This window comes from Episyrphus balteatus, chromosome 4 (genome assembly GCF_945859705.1).
Source record: "Episyrphus balteatus chromosome 4, idEpiBalt1.1, whole genome shotgun sequence".
Lineage (NCBI taxonomy): Eukaryota > Metazoa > Arthropoda > Insecta > Diptera > Syrphidae > Episyrphus > Episyrphus balteatus.
In genome coordinates this window covers 49,057,380-49,073,122 of record NC_079137.1, presented here as the reverse complement: position 1 = coordinate 49,073,122, position 15,743 = coordinate 49,057,380, and the positions used below count along the sequence as shown (strand labels likewise).

Sequence of the window (15,743 nt, the reverse complement as noted above, 5' to 3'; positions counted from 1 at the left end):
ATTTCGTTCGTTAAAATGTCTATTTTCTGATGGTGTAAAAAAAATTTTACATTAGTATACTATAGAACATGTTCTAGTAAAATTCAAAAAATGAAAAAAGCTTGAATTCAAAAAAAAATGTATATCATTGTTTACAATTTTGGCCTATTTATTCAAATTTACACTTTATAAAGTGTGAATTTGAATAAATAGGCCAAAATTGTAAACAATGATAAAATTTTATAATTAATTAATTACTCAAAAAACGTAAGATTTCATGTAACATTGATTAATCTTACGTTTTTTGAGTAATTAAAGTGTAAATTTGAATAAATAGGCCAAAATTGTAAACAATGATAAAATTTTTTTTTTGAATTCAAGCTTTTTTCATTTTTTGAATTTTACTCGAACATGTTCTATAGTATACTAATGTAAAATTTTTTTTACACCATCAGAAAATAGACATTTTAACGAACGAAATGCCCACCGACTTTTTGAAAAAAGCTGATATTTTGACACGTGAATTTTCGATTGAAAATTAGGGTGTTTTTTTGGTATTAAGTCAAAATAAGGTGAAAAAATTAATATTTTAAATCAAATAAATTACAGTGTATTTGGGACATAATAAGGTAAGTTTTCACCAAATTTCGTAGAAAAATGTTTGTTTTTGAAAAAGATAAAAATAAAAAACCAAAAACTCGGTTTTTTGAAATTTTCACATAAATTTTGAGGTTATGTGAAAAATTGTTGATACAAAAGTTGTAGATCTTTTTATTACCTACAACTTTGCCATACAATTTTTTTCTATAGGATTTGTAGTTTTGCCGGAAATCGAGATATACCATTTTTTACCATTAAAAACTCAACCCACCCACTTCCCGAACTCGGCTCGCCCGTAATTTATTTTTCCTTTAATTTTCATCATATTCACCTCCTTTTCCAATGGGTTTCATTCTACTATGATTTTTTTTGGTTTCAAAAATTATCGACCCTGGTCTACTTCTCTTAAAATTAAATTAAATATATTCTTTCATTATTTTTAATAAGCTTTAAACACATAATTTACCATAAGAGAAAGTACTTGAAACCCTGTCGTGCAGATTTCAACGTATAAAAGTACAAATAATTTCAAAATTTATCAAACAAGACTGTAGTTAAAAAGAAAAAGAAACAAAAGTTTTTATGAAGAAGGTAGTAAAAGTGGGTCATTTGTTGTTCGATAGGGACGGTTGGGATTACAATTAATGTGCATTGAAAATGTGTTCTTTAATTTATTCCTAATTATTGTAAGTATGTATTTCTGATGACATACAATAATTAGAATTATAAAACTATGTTCTTCTTTCATCACATGATTTACTAGCTTGATGGAGAAGTTATTGGTTTCCAGTCAAATTTCAAATGAAAATATTATAGGTACAGGGTTGGGGTAAAATTTTGCAGTGTTCAAAATTGTTTTTTTTTTTATAAAATACAGCTTTTAAAATTCTGTTTAACAAAATTCTGCAAAAAATTTAAAAATGGTTTTCCAAAATTCTGTTTATCTCAATCTGTATGTAAATTCATAATAATTGAGTATTTCAATATTCTGGATTTCAAAATTCTGGTATTCCAAAATCTATAATTTAAAAAAATTAATATTTTTTTTTCATTAACACGATTTTGGAACACAGAATAATACAGTAGAATACTAAAATACAGAATTATGTTCATACATACACTGAGAGAAAAAGAATAGTTATTTTGTAACTATTTGCATAATAAACCATAACCTTAGATTATTTCTTAAATACTTACTTACTTAGGGTGACCAGCGCCGTAAGGCGGCTACAATCCGCTGTGGATTTGGGCCTCAACCAACAAGCTTCGCCAGCCAGCTCTATCCTTAGCTCGCTGCTCCCAGTATCGCACGCCAAGTTGTTATTTCTTAAATGCCGTTGTTTTAATGCAGAATGCACATATGGATTAAGGATAAGGATTTAAGTGTTGACATAAAATAATTATTTTTAAATTCTTAAAAAAATAAAAATGTAAATAAAAAGCATTCAATTTATTTAAGCTTTACCTAATTAAGTCCGTGGCCGAAGATGGGACCCTAGATGGCCGGAAATATGAAACAAAGGCCGGATATATGTATGTATCTACGAAAAACTGACTTTTTGTTCCAAAAGCTTACATAAATTATTTTTGGGAACAATAAAATTAACTTTTTTTATCTCACAGAAAAATTATTCAAAAATTTTAATATTTTTGACGTTTCTGTGCTTTATTTTAAGAGAAAGACTCCTAAAGTGGCCGGCTACTAGCGACTCTACATTACACTTTAATACATTTCAAGTAAATTACAAAAAATTAAATTCTAATGATTAAGGGCTGAATAATTCATAAAGTTACGAGTACAAATTTTATACATTCGTTAAAATTAAAGCTTTAAACATTTCAGGAATAAAATAATTTTAAATATTAGAGTTAATATTATTATTTTTTACTAACTTTAATTGATTTGTTAGTTTTTAAATTATTTTTGGCTAAACACAGTAATATTGCGTTTTTCAAATTTTAACAGCTAAATATTACGTTACACATTATGAAATATTTATGTGCATAAAAAAGTTTATTTAAAAATATCACAAATTCAATTTAATGTCCTTTTTAAAATGTTCTTTTCCATACAATTTTTTTAACAAGTTATTTAATTAATTTAATAATTTAATTAACCAATAACGAACTCGTGAAATTCCGATGTTAGTTCAGGATTAGATATAGGCACCTCCAATATCAAGTCTCCAGTAACTAATGCTAATTCTTCTTGTGTAATCAATTTACTTAAAAAAAAAAAAAAATAGAAAAATATTTAACAATTAAAAGATCATCAAAGTATACTTAAAATACTCGTGTCGTACCTATTATTTTGCAAAGCTGTCGATACATTTCTATGATCACCCAAATCTTTAAAAAACTTCTTAATAAATTCTTCTTCTTCCGACCATACAATACTAGTTCTCAATCCATAACTTATACATCTAAATTCTCTATCACTTTCAAATGGAACTAAATTGTCGGAATTATCATCACGTCCATTTACTTTGAAAATAATATATTTTTGCTTCTCTTTAAAGTCTCTCACTTCAAGAAGATAATTTATTATGTTTTTATAAAGATCGAAGATTTTACCATCAATTGTTGAGAATTTTCTTTCATAGTCATTTACTTGCTTGGCATGAATCACAAATATTATATCTATTATTTCATCTCCGTCCATTTCTGTTACTATAAATATAAATAATAGAAGTTTTGTGATAAGAATGTACATAGAATGTAAAAAAAAAGATTAAACAACGCAGGATTGTAAAAAATAATTTTTTTTTAAATTCATTTGTTAAATATATTGCAAGTAAAAAATGTTTGCATTAAAAAAAAATATTTATTGCAACTGAAATAAAAATTGAAAAATATTTGCATTAAAAAAAATATTTGTTGCAAATAAAAAAAAAATTGCATTAAACAAAAAATGTATTGCAATTGAAAAATAATTGCATTAAAAAAAAATATTTATTCTGATAAAAAAATTTGGAATGAAAGAAAGTTATTGCAAATGAACAATATTTGCATTGAAAATAAAATTTTTATTTTAAATAATAATATTTTGCATTAAAAAAATTAAGTTGCCAGTAAAAAATTTTCTGCATTGAAAAAAAAAAAAATCAATGCAAATGCAAATTTCGTCGAATTTCTTAGAATTTTGACTATTTCACCATACATAAGCTATTTTTTATACCTTATGTATGGTCAATAGCCAAAATTGTAAGAAATTCGACGAATGTTTAATGCACACATTTTGCATTGAATTTTTTTGTCAATAAAAATTTTATTTTCAATGCAAATATTTTTCAGTTGCAATATCTAACATTTTTTTAATGCAAATTATTTCTATTTGCAATAAATATTTTTTTTTAATGCAAATATTTTTCAATTGCCATACAAATTTTTTTATTAATTCAAATTTTTTTCACTTGAAAATATTATGTTTTTAATTTCAAATGTATTTTTATATTTTTACAACCCTGAATCAACACAGCTGTTATCATAATACAGAAAATCATTATTTGTCAAATTTTGTAAAAAAAAAAACATTTCTTACATTCTACAATTGCTTTCTGAATTTCTTCGGCCGGTTTATTAACAAGAACTTCCACTAACATATTCATTCGATAAAATGTATTGGTGATTATTTTCAGTTCATCTCTTCTTTCAGATTCTTCGTTGAAAATAATCACAGCTACGGAACGCTTCATGATTTTAAAAGTTCGATTTTTGTTTTTATGATGAATGATGAGGATGACTAATAAACACACAAATAAGATGTTAGTGCATTTTTGAGTTATATTTTAAGTCTAATTGTTTTTTACTTCGACTTCGTAAAACAAACAAAACTATGTATATTTTAATAAAATTAAAAAAAGTTTCTCTTGATCAAAGTAAGTATCTGACCGTTGAAAGACAATATCAATGTAGGACTGTAAATTATTGTTTCATTCAAAAGCTTTCACAGAATATAAATATTGCAAACAAAAAATGCAAAAGCTTTCGTCGTTAGTGTAACCAAAGTAGGTTTGCTAGTAACTTGCGAAAGAAATTTGGAATTAAAACATAATTTAATAGCAATGAGCGTATTTTGCTTAAATGTTGGTTCTAAATCAATAACAATAGTTTACAAAATAATACCTACAAATTGAACACTGAAGTCCAAATAATTTATTTAAAGTTTCCATTAAAAATTATAAAACTGTCAAATCGCTCACAATTTCAAAATGTCCCTTTGTAAATGGCGACTTTTTTAATAGGCTATATTGATTATGTCTTATAGAAACAGAAAGGAACTAACACGTTCAAGAGTTTTTATTGCTGGAATCGTTCAATGGGTTGTAAAAGAAGATAAATATGCGGAGTGATATTAAATGTGAGGGTTTGGTTTTTCGAAATATTTGAGGGGAGAGAAGGATAACTTAGATGTCAAGAATTGATATTGTTTTTTTTTTTTGTAGAGGGGTTCAATACCTGCAATCATTCTTTACTATAATAGAAAGGGGTCTTTCTCCCTCTGTTAAGGCGGGAGGGGCAATTTTCTAAAAAAAAGGAATTAAAACAAAAAAATATATTTAAAAACAACGGCAACATTTACCTACAAATACCAAAATTGCACACTTTATTTTATTTTTTTAAATCAAGTTATTGCAATCAGTTGTTTTCGAAATAAACGATTTCAAAGCCAAAATTTGAGAACAAAAAAGTTTTAAAAACACATTGAATATTATTTTTGTCAAGAGTGTGGGTTTCAATACGAAATCGATCGATAAAGTAGAGTGCTTTAGTTGATAAACACTGAAAACCATAATGTTCCTTTCTATACCTTCTATAGTTTAGGAGAAAATTGAAAAATAGACAAACTGCTTTTCTATCAGGCTCACTTGAGAGCGCTAAAACTAATTTTTCAAAAACTTATAATCAAAACAAATTGATTTATTAAATAAATAAAGAAGGGATGTTTGACTAAAAACAATTCAAATTTCAACAATATTATACCACGATATTGTAAGTATAATTAATTATTTATTTTTTCATTTTAAGTTAATCTTTGGAGAAAACTGTTGTAGATGATGGAAACAAAATCCCCTCACATATCGATTTTTTGTTGTTCTTACATAACGTATGCACATGATTAAGCCTTTTTTTTATACCTTATGCTAAAATCATATTACCTAGTATATTGTTTAAACATATTGAGAGAAATTGCTCTTTAAAGTTTCGTATCTTTGGTTTGGGACTGATGAGAAAAATGAGATGGACATAACCTCAAAAGTACGTGTTCACGTAGAAAAACAGTGTACCTTAAACTTTGATTGAGTAACTTTTGCCGTCAAGCCAATAGTTTGGGAGATATTATACCAATTTACGATTTCCAAAATGTCGGATTTTGCCAGAGGAGTGGTTTCCCGAAAACCAAGACTGAAGCTTTTCTAATACCTTTCTTTCAAGCCTGGTACGCAGATCGAGCTAAAGCTCCCATAAAAATTATCAATTATGGAATACATTTGGAATACAGATTTGAAAAAAATTAGCTTTCTTATATTTCGTTCCACGAAAAAGTCTATCTTTCGTGTAGGTGCTATGTTAGGGTTGCCATGCGTCCGGGTTTTCCCGGACATGTACTCTTTTTTGGCTGTGTGGGGGACGTCCGGGATAGTTTCTATCAATTGTCCGGGATTGTACTCTTTTGAAGCCTTTAAAAATCTCACTTTTTGTATGCTACTCTTAATTCATTTCTTATTCAAAAAACGAATCGAGTTCATTAAAAGCGAGGCGTTTTTATTTTGGTCTATTATCTGCTCAATTCTTTTTTGTGTTCTGTTCCAATATAATCAAAACTCAAAACTGTGCGTATGAGGTACTGGTTAGTAAATTCTCTGACCAACAAAAATTTATTTTAATAATTTATTTAAATTTTATTATTTATTACAGTAGGTACCTTATTGTAAGACTCAAGGTGCAAAATTTTAAACGATTGCTAAGTCAAAAAGACCATTTTCTAACTTAAATAGTAACTTACTAAAAATTCTATTAGCATTTATCTAAGGGCCAATTTTTCAATAGTCAGTTAAACAGTCATTTAGTACTTATTCCTAAGGATAGAGAAAAAATCAATTTTTCAACAAGCAGATATAGCTTATTCCTTAAAATAAAACTATCTGCTTCTTTCAGAGACGAATAAAAATTATTCTAAGGAATAATCTCAACAAAAATATTGTGTCAGTTGTCAAAGCTGTTTTGAAAGAATTTTGAAAAAAATACAGTGGAACACAAGAAAACAAAAACAATCATGACTAAAAATGACGTTTAATTTTAAATATTTTTGAATTTGACAATTTTTTTTTTGTTATTTTGTAGAATAAATTATTCTTGATTGAAAAATTCAATGTTTTTATCTGATAGTTTATGAGCCTAATAACTTTATTCGTCGAACAGCTAACTGACTGTTTATTAGAAGATTGAAAAATTGGCTCTAAATCGTTTAAAATTTTGAGCAATTGGATTTTAATGGAATTTAAAAATTTTTTTTTACTGTAACTTCATTCCAACTTTTCTAATATTAGCTAAAATTTTTACTTTAATTTTTTTTTTGTGAACAAAATAAGAAAAAAATGCTACGGGAACAAGGGTTAAAAATGTGATTTTTAGTTAAATTTAGAAAAGATTGTTCCGCTTTTTTTTGTTTTTATAAAACTATGCATTCCTTTTGTCCTAGTTTTGTACTCTTTTTTGTGTCCTTATTTGTCCGGGAAAGTCCGGGATTTTACATCTCGATTACTAGTTTCTTCAAAATATATCTGGCAACCCTATGCTATGTGTTTGGGTTTAAGTTTCTGAAATAGTATTTTTTTTTTGTTGAGATATAATTTAGATGGCAAATTGCCTCAATTGAGCAAAAATAAAAAAAAAAAATTAACTCATATTATCAATAAAGTCGGAAATACGCTCACCCAACCTAACAGAACAGAACAAACAAGAAGATCCAATTGTCATTGTAACGAATTTACTTTTTACGAATTTAATTTACGAATATAGGTATGTACAATTGTACATATACATAAGTATGTAACAACAATTTCTTGGTATACCTGTTGTACTGGTAGCCACTACGTTTTTTTTAATAATTTTTGTACCTTAATGTTTTCTGCCCCGCACGGAGCTTTAATAAATAAACAAAATTAAAACATCCACACAACCAACCTCATTTTTCTTGTACCTTTGTGTTTATCAATTAGTAAACAAACACAGCAATATCACTTAAAGAGCTTCGAGCAATGAGTTTAACTAATGACCTATAAATACGTCATTCAATACAAAATACTAAAATTCTTTATAATTTCGGCGGTAATGTTGTAAATTTAAGTCATTTTCTAATAAAGGCTGATATAGTTTTAGACCAAAGCCGAAACACAGAGAAAAAGACCACCTTAAATTAAGCGGATCTCTGCATAGTTTTTTGCCAAGATGGTTTCCGTCTTAAATTAAGCGGACAAAATCACCTTAATTTCTTGAAAATTTAAAAGAAATCCACTTAATTTAAGTGGGAAACATTTTAATAAAACTAAACTAAACAACAACAACTAAAGTTAAAATCTGACCATAATTTAAAATTTTTTTTTCAGTTTTTTAAGATGAAAATCCACATTTAATGAAATGAAGTTCACCTTAAATTTAGGCGGAGTCGACTTATTTTAAGCGGGAATCGTATTGTTTTTAAGTGGTGGGATTTATGGTATGCATCATCTTATTTTAAGGTGTCATTTTTTCTCCGTGTATAAATCAAATCATTTAAACTGACTTCCCAAATGCAACTTTATCTCTCAGAGTCTGAAAAAAAAAACAGCATCTCAATAATTCCTGAGAACAAAACAAATATAAATTCTCATTCTCCAAGATCTCTCGTACTCTTATCTGTATACGCTCCTAAACGATATTCACGTACAAATTCAAATCGAAAAAAAAGAAGAAAAGTTTCCGCCAAAAATAGATTTTCCAACTTTCGCTCTTTGTGTAGATACTTTATCTGAATATGATTTTTTTTTCATGAAAATTACTCAGAATTTTTGTTTTGTTTTAATATTTTTCCTTAAATTGTCGTCAACAAAAACACACAAAAAATGAGAGCGTCAAAAGAAGAAATCAAAAATTCATCATTAAAATGGTTTCTCTGAATTTTATTAAGTTCAACGAATTTTATCTTTTTTTTTTTTGTATACTTTGGTCTCTCTGAGCTGAATCATACCTTTTGTATGAACAAAAAGGCACACATGCCGAGATACAGCATTGTACTGGTTGTAGTTTAACAACTTTGATTAGGTTGTTTAATCGAGTTTTTTTCTTCAACACGATCGGGTGGTTCCGGCTTGGAATTATGTACCCAAGTCAAGTGAATAAAAACAACTAAATTAACCGGCTGTCGAATCACCCCTTGTTGAAATATTTTTATCTATCGATTTTCTATTGTATCTTATCTTATCTGTGATAGCTGGCTTATTTTTTCTGTGGTAGATCCCCCTTTTCCGTACTTTTTCTATTTGCACTGCAGATAAAAGTTGCAAATTATTATTTTATTATCGAGTGAAAATTTAAGTGAATATCTATATTTTTTTCAATCATGTTTTGGAAAAAATCCAAGGACAAAGACAAATCGAAAAACACTACAACTACTATCTATCGAACTGATGGTGGTTTTCAAACGTCTTCGGGAAGTGCAATAACTTCTTTCGAATCGAAATATAAATCTACGGCGAATTCGTCATCGACCAAGACGAAAATAACAATTTCTTCGTCACAAACAATTTCACAGAAACAAGAGTTTTCTTCGCAAATAACTCGAACTTTGCGAGAACTTGAACCTAAATCAGGCGGTAGTGCACTTTCTCTTATGGATTCGTCGTCAAAGTGGGGGGCGGGAGCTGGAGCTGTATCAAAACAAAAAGCAATTCTACCACCTCGACAGAAGACAGAACCATCTATTGTTCGACGAATAGATGCGACACCGTTTAGTTCAAAATATGAGTCACCTTATCGAAATGCTAACTTACCCACTTTAAGAACACCATTATTGCCTGCTGGATCGTCGAGCAGTGTCACAACTGTCACAACAACTTATCAGTCTCCATATAGGGCAACAAGTGTTACATCGTCGATGAGAGAGAAAAAGACTTCTTCTTCTTCGTCACCATTTGGTCCAGCTAAAAGTATTAATACAACTTCGAAAGGACTTTTTTCATCGTCTCCAAAAACAAAAACCACATCGACAATATGGAATCCAATGTCATCAATTGAAAATGCCAAACCTACTTCGAATCCAACTTGGAATAAGGTTAGCATATTGACACCGAAATCGTCAAATACATCATCATCGCCGGGACCAATGACATTCACGGCGAAACCGACATCTTCATATCCTGTGTCATTTACTAGTAACCCTCAACCACAGCCGAGTACCTCTTTGTTGAAAACTTCAGTACTGCCATCACTAACCCAGACTACCTCAGCGCCATCTGTGGTGAAAAAGAAACAATCACCTGGAGTAGTTCATATATTCCATAATGATAAATTTGACAGTCCGGATAAGGAATTTCGTATTGGAAGCATTGAAGATGTTCGACTTTTGAAGAAAACCTTTCAGGCCTTCAAAATGCAGGTGAATCTTTATGAAAATCTAACAGTGAAGCAGGTGGAAGATAAAGTTCGAAAAAGTAAGAAAATTATTTTTTTTGTTTAAATTTTTTATGTACGGTTTATTTTGGGATGATTTCTTTATATTTTTCGTACAGTTTAAATACAATAGCTGCGAAATTTTAGCACTATTTTTATAAAATTTAAAAAGAATAACTGTATAGTGTCTTACCCTACTAACAATTTTGCTTCTATAATGCTTTACAGAAGCAACAATTGCATCTGTAAAGCTTTATAGAACCAAAATTGTTTGTCGGGTAGGCTGTCAAAAAAAAAAAAAAAACATGATAAAGTGGCGGTAGAATCTATTTACGATTTTTCGGTCACTATGGTGTATGTGTAACTTTTTTTTTTTCTTATTAAAATATTCTATATTTTTGTCTGAAACAGCAAAACCTTAGCAGTAGTAGTTCCCGAATGTCGCTCAACGTTTTATGGAGGCCAAGTTACAAAAATTCACTTTTATCCTTGTTTATACAAACTATAGTATACTATTACAGCTCGTTTCAAATCAAAAGTCCTGTCTCTGAGCTTATGTTCTCTCTTCCAAGAAAATTTAGAACAAAAAAAAAAAAAAAAAAAACTCAACTTTATTGGATTAGAGCCAATTTTTCAATCTTCTAATAAACAGTCAGTTAACTGTTCGACGAATAAAGTTATTAGGCTCATAAACAATCAGATAAAAACATTGAATTTTTCAATCAAGAATAATTTATTCTACAAAATAACAAAAAAAAATTGGGCACGTTCAGGAAATATTAGGGGCTAGATATTTAGGCAACGTTATTTACTGAACGGAAATTTGAGTAAATTGACTAAATTAGTTTTGATATGATGCTAGTGTCAAATTTCGAAATTTACTTAAGTATTTTACCGATCTCATGGACAAGACACTAAATTTCACTTAACTTTAATGAATAAATAATATTAACCCTTAACTGATGTGGTGAAATTTACTGACGTATCTAAAATCGTGGGTCCAGTGGACCCAGGTGTTTTTAAATGATAAAAAAAAATACAAAATTAAATTTTGTTACAAATTTCTTTATAAAACTTTCAAATATAACATTTTCTAAAGCAGTTAAAAAATAAAAAAAAAATGGGAAAATTAGTTTTCAAAATAAAATTTGCACTTTAAAATTCAGTCACAACGGGTATTTTTTAATTTTTAAAAAAGGCGTGGGTCCCCTGGACCCAACACATCAGTTAAGGGTTAATAATAACCGATGATGCACTTTTTTTCCTAAATTTTTAGGGAAAAATTTCTTGCCTAACTTTCCAGTTAGCTTTCCAATAAAATTACCTAAATTGGAAAGATTTTTTTTGACAGCTGACCAATCAGAGACCGAGAAATGACCTAAATATTTAGTACCTAACGTTTCTGAACCTGCCCATTGTCAAATTCAAAAATATTTAAAATTAAACGTCATTTTTATTCATGATTGTTTTTGTTTTCTTGTGTTCCACTGTATTTTTTTAAAAATTCTTTCAAAACAGCTTTTACAACTGACACAATATTTTTGTTGAGATTATTCCTTAGAATAATTTTTATTCGTCTCTGAAAGAAGCAGATAGTTTTATTCTTAGGAATAAGCTATATCTGCTTGTTGAAAAATTGATTTTCTCTCTATCCTTAGGAATAAGTACTAACTGACTGTTGAAAAATTGGCCCTTATTAGGACAAATCAACTCAAAAATAGCAACAAATCATGCTTGTTTGAATGAATGAAATGCAAGAGAAAACAATAAACAAACGAAAAATCTGAATTTGTTTATTAATGATTTCTATGGTGATGACTCCAAAATATTTGAGAAATAAAAAGAAGATGTATTTACTGCCCAGTTATAAAAATAAAAAGATGTGAATAGAATTTTAAGTTATGAATTGCTGTCATATAAACTGGATATTTCTGATGCATCTTCACCCCAACTGCTTTCAAATGATTCAAATAATTGTATGCTTTTTGTATAGCCCGCGGTTATGGAACGATGCAAGCCGAGAGAGACTTGCCTCCGCTTTCTGAGGCTGACCCAGCGAATCTCAGACGGATCAATCAATTAAAAAAGCATTTTCAAGAATTGTTCTTTATTATTATATCGTAATTTTAGAAAAAGTTCAGCTGCCTCATAAATGATTCCTTCCAGTGAGCGAGTGAGTTTTTTTTTATTTTTGCTCAATTTTCCATGGGACTTTTTATTTGAAACGACCTGTACATATTAATTTGTAATACAACAGAGCTTTTGTAAATAGAAATCTTGCAGGTAATAGCTTTTATAGAGCTTGATCAGAATTCGATTGTTTATAGAAGTTTCAACTTGTTTAACAACTTCCAATAAGTTGTTTAAATATTTTTGAAGAAATTTAACAAAAAGAAGCTTGTATGTAATACCTCAACCGAAGCTGAAATACAAGCAGAAATGTTCGAACTAGATTAATCAATACCAAAACCAAAAAATGTCCTAGCTAGATTATTCAATGTCAGAACCAAAAAAAAAAAAAAAACAATTACAAAACTTGGTAATTTTTATAATTAACCAAAGCTTATCCGAAAAAACAAACTTTCTAGCAATATGCAAAATAGGTTACAGACGATACTCAGACCTACACGATATATTAAAATTTATAAAAATCGGTTCAATCGTTTTGCGGGATTCCCCTTAGGTTAAATTAAATTCATACTAGAATTTTCCTTCCTACAGGCAGAGGCAGGGGCACATTTTTGTCTCAATATTTTTTTTTTTTTAATTTTAATTTAATTAATTTTTCTTTTGTTTCTTACAGTTGAACTCAAGGACTATGCAAATGCTTCTTGTATTGTTGTTGTAATACTCACCCATGGTACACGATATGAGACTGTTGCTGCCAAAGATGGCAGCTATTCAATAGATGACACAGTTCTATTTCCTATTTTAAGAAATCGTTCACTTCGATCAAAGCCAAAGCTTCTATTCATACAAGCTTGCAAGGGTTCAATGGAGCCCGGAAAATTCCACAAAGATGCTATACAACCAAATGGTACTCCAGATGAAATATTAAAATGCTATAGTACATTTGAAGGTACATTTTTTACTCTTATTTTTGTTTTTAAATTAAGTTTTAACAAAATAAATGCATAATTTTCTTTTAAAGGATATGTTGCCTATCGAACTGAAAAGGGTTCACTTTTTATTCAATCGCTTTGTGAACTATTGCAGACGCATGGAAAAACGAAAAACATCAAGGACATTATGGACATGGTGATAAGAAATGTTAAAATTAAATCGGGGTAAATACAAAAAAAAAAAAAAACAATAGTTTATTAATTAAAACAAAGATTGTCTTATAAATTTCTTATTATTTTTTTTTTTTTTCTTTAAAGGAGTGTTCAGATACCGTCATATGAAACAACCTTAACAGAACCGTATGTTTTTGGAGACTTTATATGAAAAGCTATGATTAAAAAATTTATAAAAAGCAGTTCCTGTGATTAAGAAGAAAAAAAAAATATAATAAAGATCTAATAAAATAAATTGTACTATTTTGATTAAACAAAATTGAAATCTAAGAACAAGTTCGTGAGATTGAGTCGTGCATTTCGTTTTTCATCTACATATATTGAAGTGAAATACCTAGGGGAGAAGGGGGTACATTTGAAATTTAGTTTTTAAAGGTCTGTATTTTCGAAAACTGTTAGGTAATATTTTCCAATGTTTTGTTTTTTATTTGATTTATTCACTGTTCAAAATTATACTAACAGTAAATTTTTTTGTTTTACAACATTTCAACATAAAAAAAAAAATAATAATAATGCCCCGGGACCGGGGCACATTTGACTTTAAAAGGGGTACATTTGACAATGGTGGATTTAACCCTACATCGTGTGCATAATATATTTTTAAAACTATCAGCGGATCTAAAAAAAATAAATTTTTGGTTTTAAACAATCTACTAAACAATATAACGAAAAATATATATCAAAAGAAGAAAAAACAAAAAACCATAAAATATTTCAAAAAATCCCTCCATTTAAATCTTATTCAAAATCAATCGATGTCGATTTATTTTTAAATAATTTATTTAATGTGTATATATTTCCCCAAAATCAACGTACAACTGTGCTCACATTGCAAAAGTCAAAGGTGCCCCGAAGGAGCCTCATAACTGTTTTTCTTTTTTTTTTTTCAATAACTAATACTATTTTTTTACAAGCTGGTTTTATTTTACTAAACTTTATCAAAATATTGATTCACCATTAAAAAAAACTTTTTTATTAGGTTCATAAATCGCTTACATCAGAAGTACAGAAAACACGAAAACACTTGGTTTTCCACGAAAAGTTAATGAAAGACTGCGAAATATCACAAAATTTCTTTAAATCAAACTAAGCTTCTTTCTTCATCCAAACTATTCTTTATTAAGGGCCCGATTATACCGAAAAACGCAAAGTCAAATGTGCCCCGGTGTCAAATGTACCCTATTGTCTTAAGTTTGTTATAAACATTTTGAACTTGGACGAAAGATTTGATGAAAGCCTACATGGCTAATAATTATAATACCTAATTTTTTTCATAATGATAGTTTAAAATCATTTTCCTAAGGGGCCCGCAAATTTACTCTCACACACGCCTCATTTTGGTCTATTGCCGCCTCTGCTGGGTACGATCATAAAAGTCCCACGGGATTTATTTCCAGAGAACAAAAAACCTAAGAAATTGAACATTTGAGTCTTCTTTTTCTTCCTTTTCTCGGCGCTGTTATGATCTCGATGTATCAAGGGGATCATAACTGTCCAACGTATCTGCTAAACACTACACCCAGGAGAAAAGTCGGTGTAAAATAAGTCTACATATTTCGGGGGCTAACTAAGGCAATTTTGAGCTAGCTTAGTCTTAGGCTAATTAAGCTTATTTCCCTAAGGCAAATTTTCAAATTTACCTAAACCCTAACATAAAACTTACCTATTTTACCTTTTTTCAGTTTTACCTATTTTCTTAACTGATGTCATAGCTGAAAGAAAATCCTTTTTGAAAAAAAAAAAATTCATGTAATTTTATAATTACACTGTGCAAGTTTTTTGAAAAAAATTTTTGAGACAGGCGCGCGATTAACTGTTTCGCCCTATTTCGGACCCGAGAAATCCATTGGCATCATTAGTTTTTCGATTTATCGGTACGACTTCGAACAAAATTTTTTTTGAAAGTTTTTTCAATTATTTTGAGATTTTTCCACTGTTTTTAGTCATTTTTTAATCAAAAACAATGTTTATATTGCTAATAATTCTGCTCAAACATTATTTGCTACATTGTAAACAATTTTGAACAATTTATTTGAAAGTTTAGTGATTTTTTTTTAATTTTTTTTTAAAAAATCGGAATTTTTTACATTGTTATCGTTTTTTCGCACAAAAACAAAAACATGTTCTCTTTTGCACAAATACATAGCATGTTTTCCATTAAAAATTAATTTAACTGTTAATTTAGTGTTGGTTAAACTTTGACATAATATCGATAGC

The 15,743-nt window shown here is 28.7% G+C and overlaps 2 protein-coding genes across 3 annotated transcripts; one reads left to right on the top strand and one right to left on the bottom strand.

The window, feature by feature from the left end:
* Positions 1–2,181: 2,181 nt before the first annotated feature.
* LOC129918202 (uncharacterized) lies at positions 2,182–4,489 on the bottom strand. Of its 2 annotated transcripts, XM_055998599.1 has the most exons (4): positions 4,389–4,489; positions 4,121–4,321; positions 2,883–3,249; positions 2,182–2,804 (listed from the first exon to the last, which is right to left on the bottom strand). In XM_055998599.1, the coding sequence occupies exons 2-4, from the start codon at positions 4,272–4,274 to the stop codon at positions 2,693–2,695; spliced, it is 633 nt and encodes a 210-aa protein (XP_055854574.1). In that variant the 5' UTR covers positions 4,275–4,321; positions 4,389–4,489; the 3' UTR covers positions 2,182–2,692. The 2 variants fall into 2 exon arrangements, with proteins under 2 accessions (XP_055854574.1, XP_055854573.1); XM_055998598.1 differs by having other exon boundaries at positions 4,121–4,487.
* A 4,316-nt stretch (positions 4,490–8,805) lies between these two features.
* On the top strand, positions 8,806–13,787 carry LOC129918201 (caspase-like). The gene is made up of 4 exons (XM_055998597.1): positions 8,806–10,271; positions 13,034–13,309; positions 13,382–13,517; positions 13,611–13,787. Exons 1-4 carry the CDS (start codon positions 9,182–9,184, stop codon positions 13,675–13,677), a joined length of 1,569 nt encoding a protein of 522 aa, XP_055854572.1. The 5' UTR covers positions 8,806–9,181; the 3' UTR covers positions 13,678–13,787.
* The last annotated feature ends 1,956 nt before the right edge of the window (positions 13,788–15,743 follow it).

Coding starts and splice junctions, on each gene's coding strand:
- LOC129918202 (XM_055998599.1), bottom strand. CDS start 4,274: ATGAAGCGTTCCGTAGCTGTGATTATTTTCAACGAAGAATCTGAAAGA. Junction 3,250..4,120: donor TCAGAAAGCAATTGTAGAAT/GTAAGAAATGTT, acceptor TTATATTTATAG/TAACAGAAATGGACGGAGAT. Junction 2,805..2,882: donor ACAGCTTTGCAAAATAATAG/GTACGACACGAG, acceptor TTTTTTTTTAAG/TAAATTGATTACACAAGAAG.
- LOC129918201 (XM_055998597.1), top strand. CDS start 9,182: ATGTTTTGGAAAAAATCCAAGGACAAAGACAAATCGAAAAACACTACA. Junction 10,272..13,033: donor GGAAGATAAAGTTCGAAAAA/GTAAGAAAATTA, acceptor TGTTTCTTACAG/TTGAACTCAAGGACTATGCA. Junction 13,518..13,610: donor AATGTTAAAATTAAATCGGG/GTAAATACAAAA, acceptor TTTTCTTTAAAG/GAGTGTTCAGATACCGTCAT.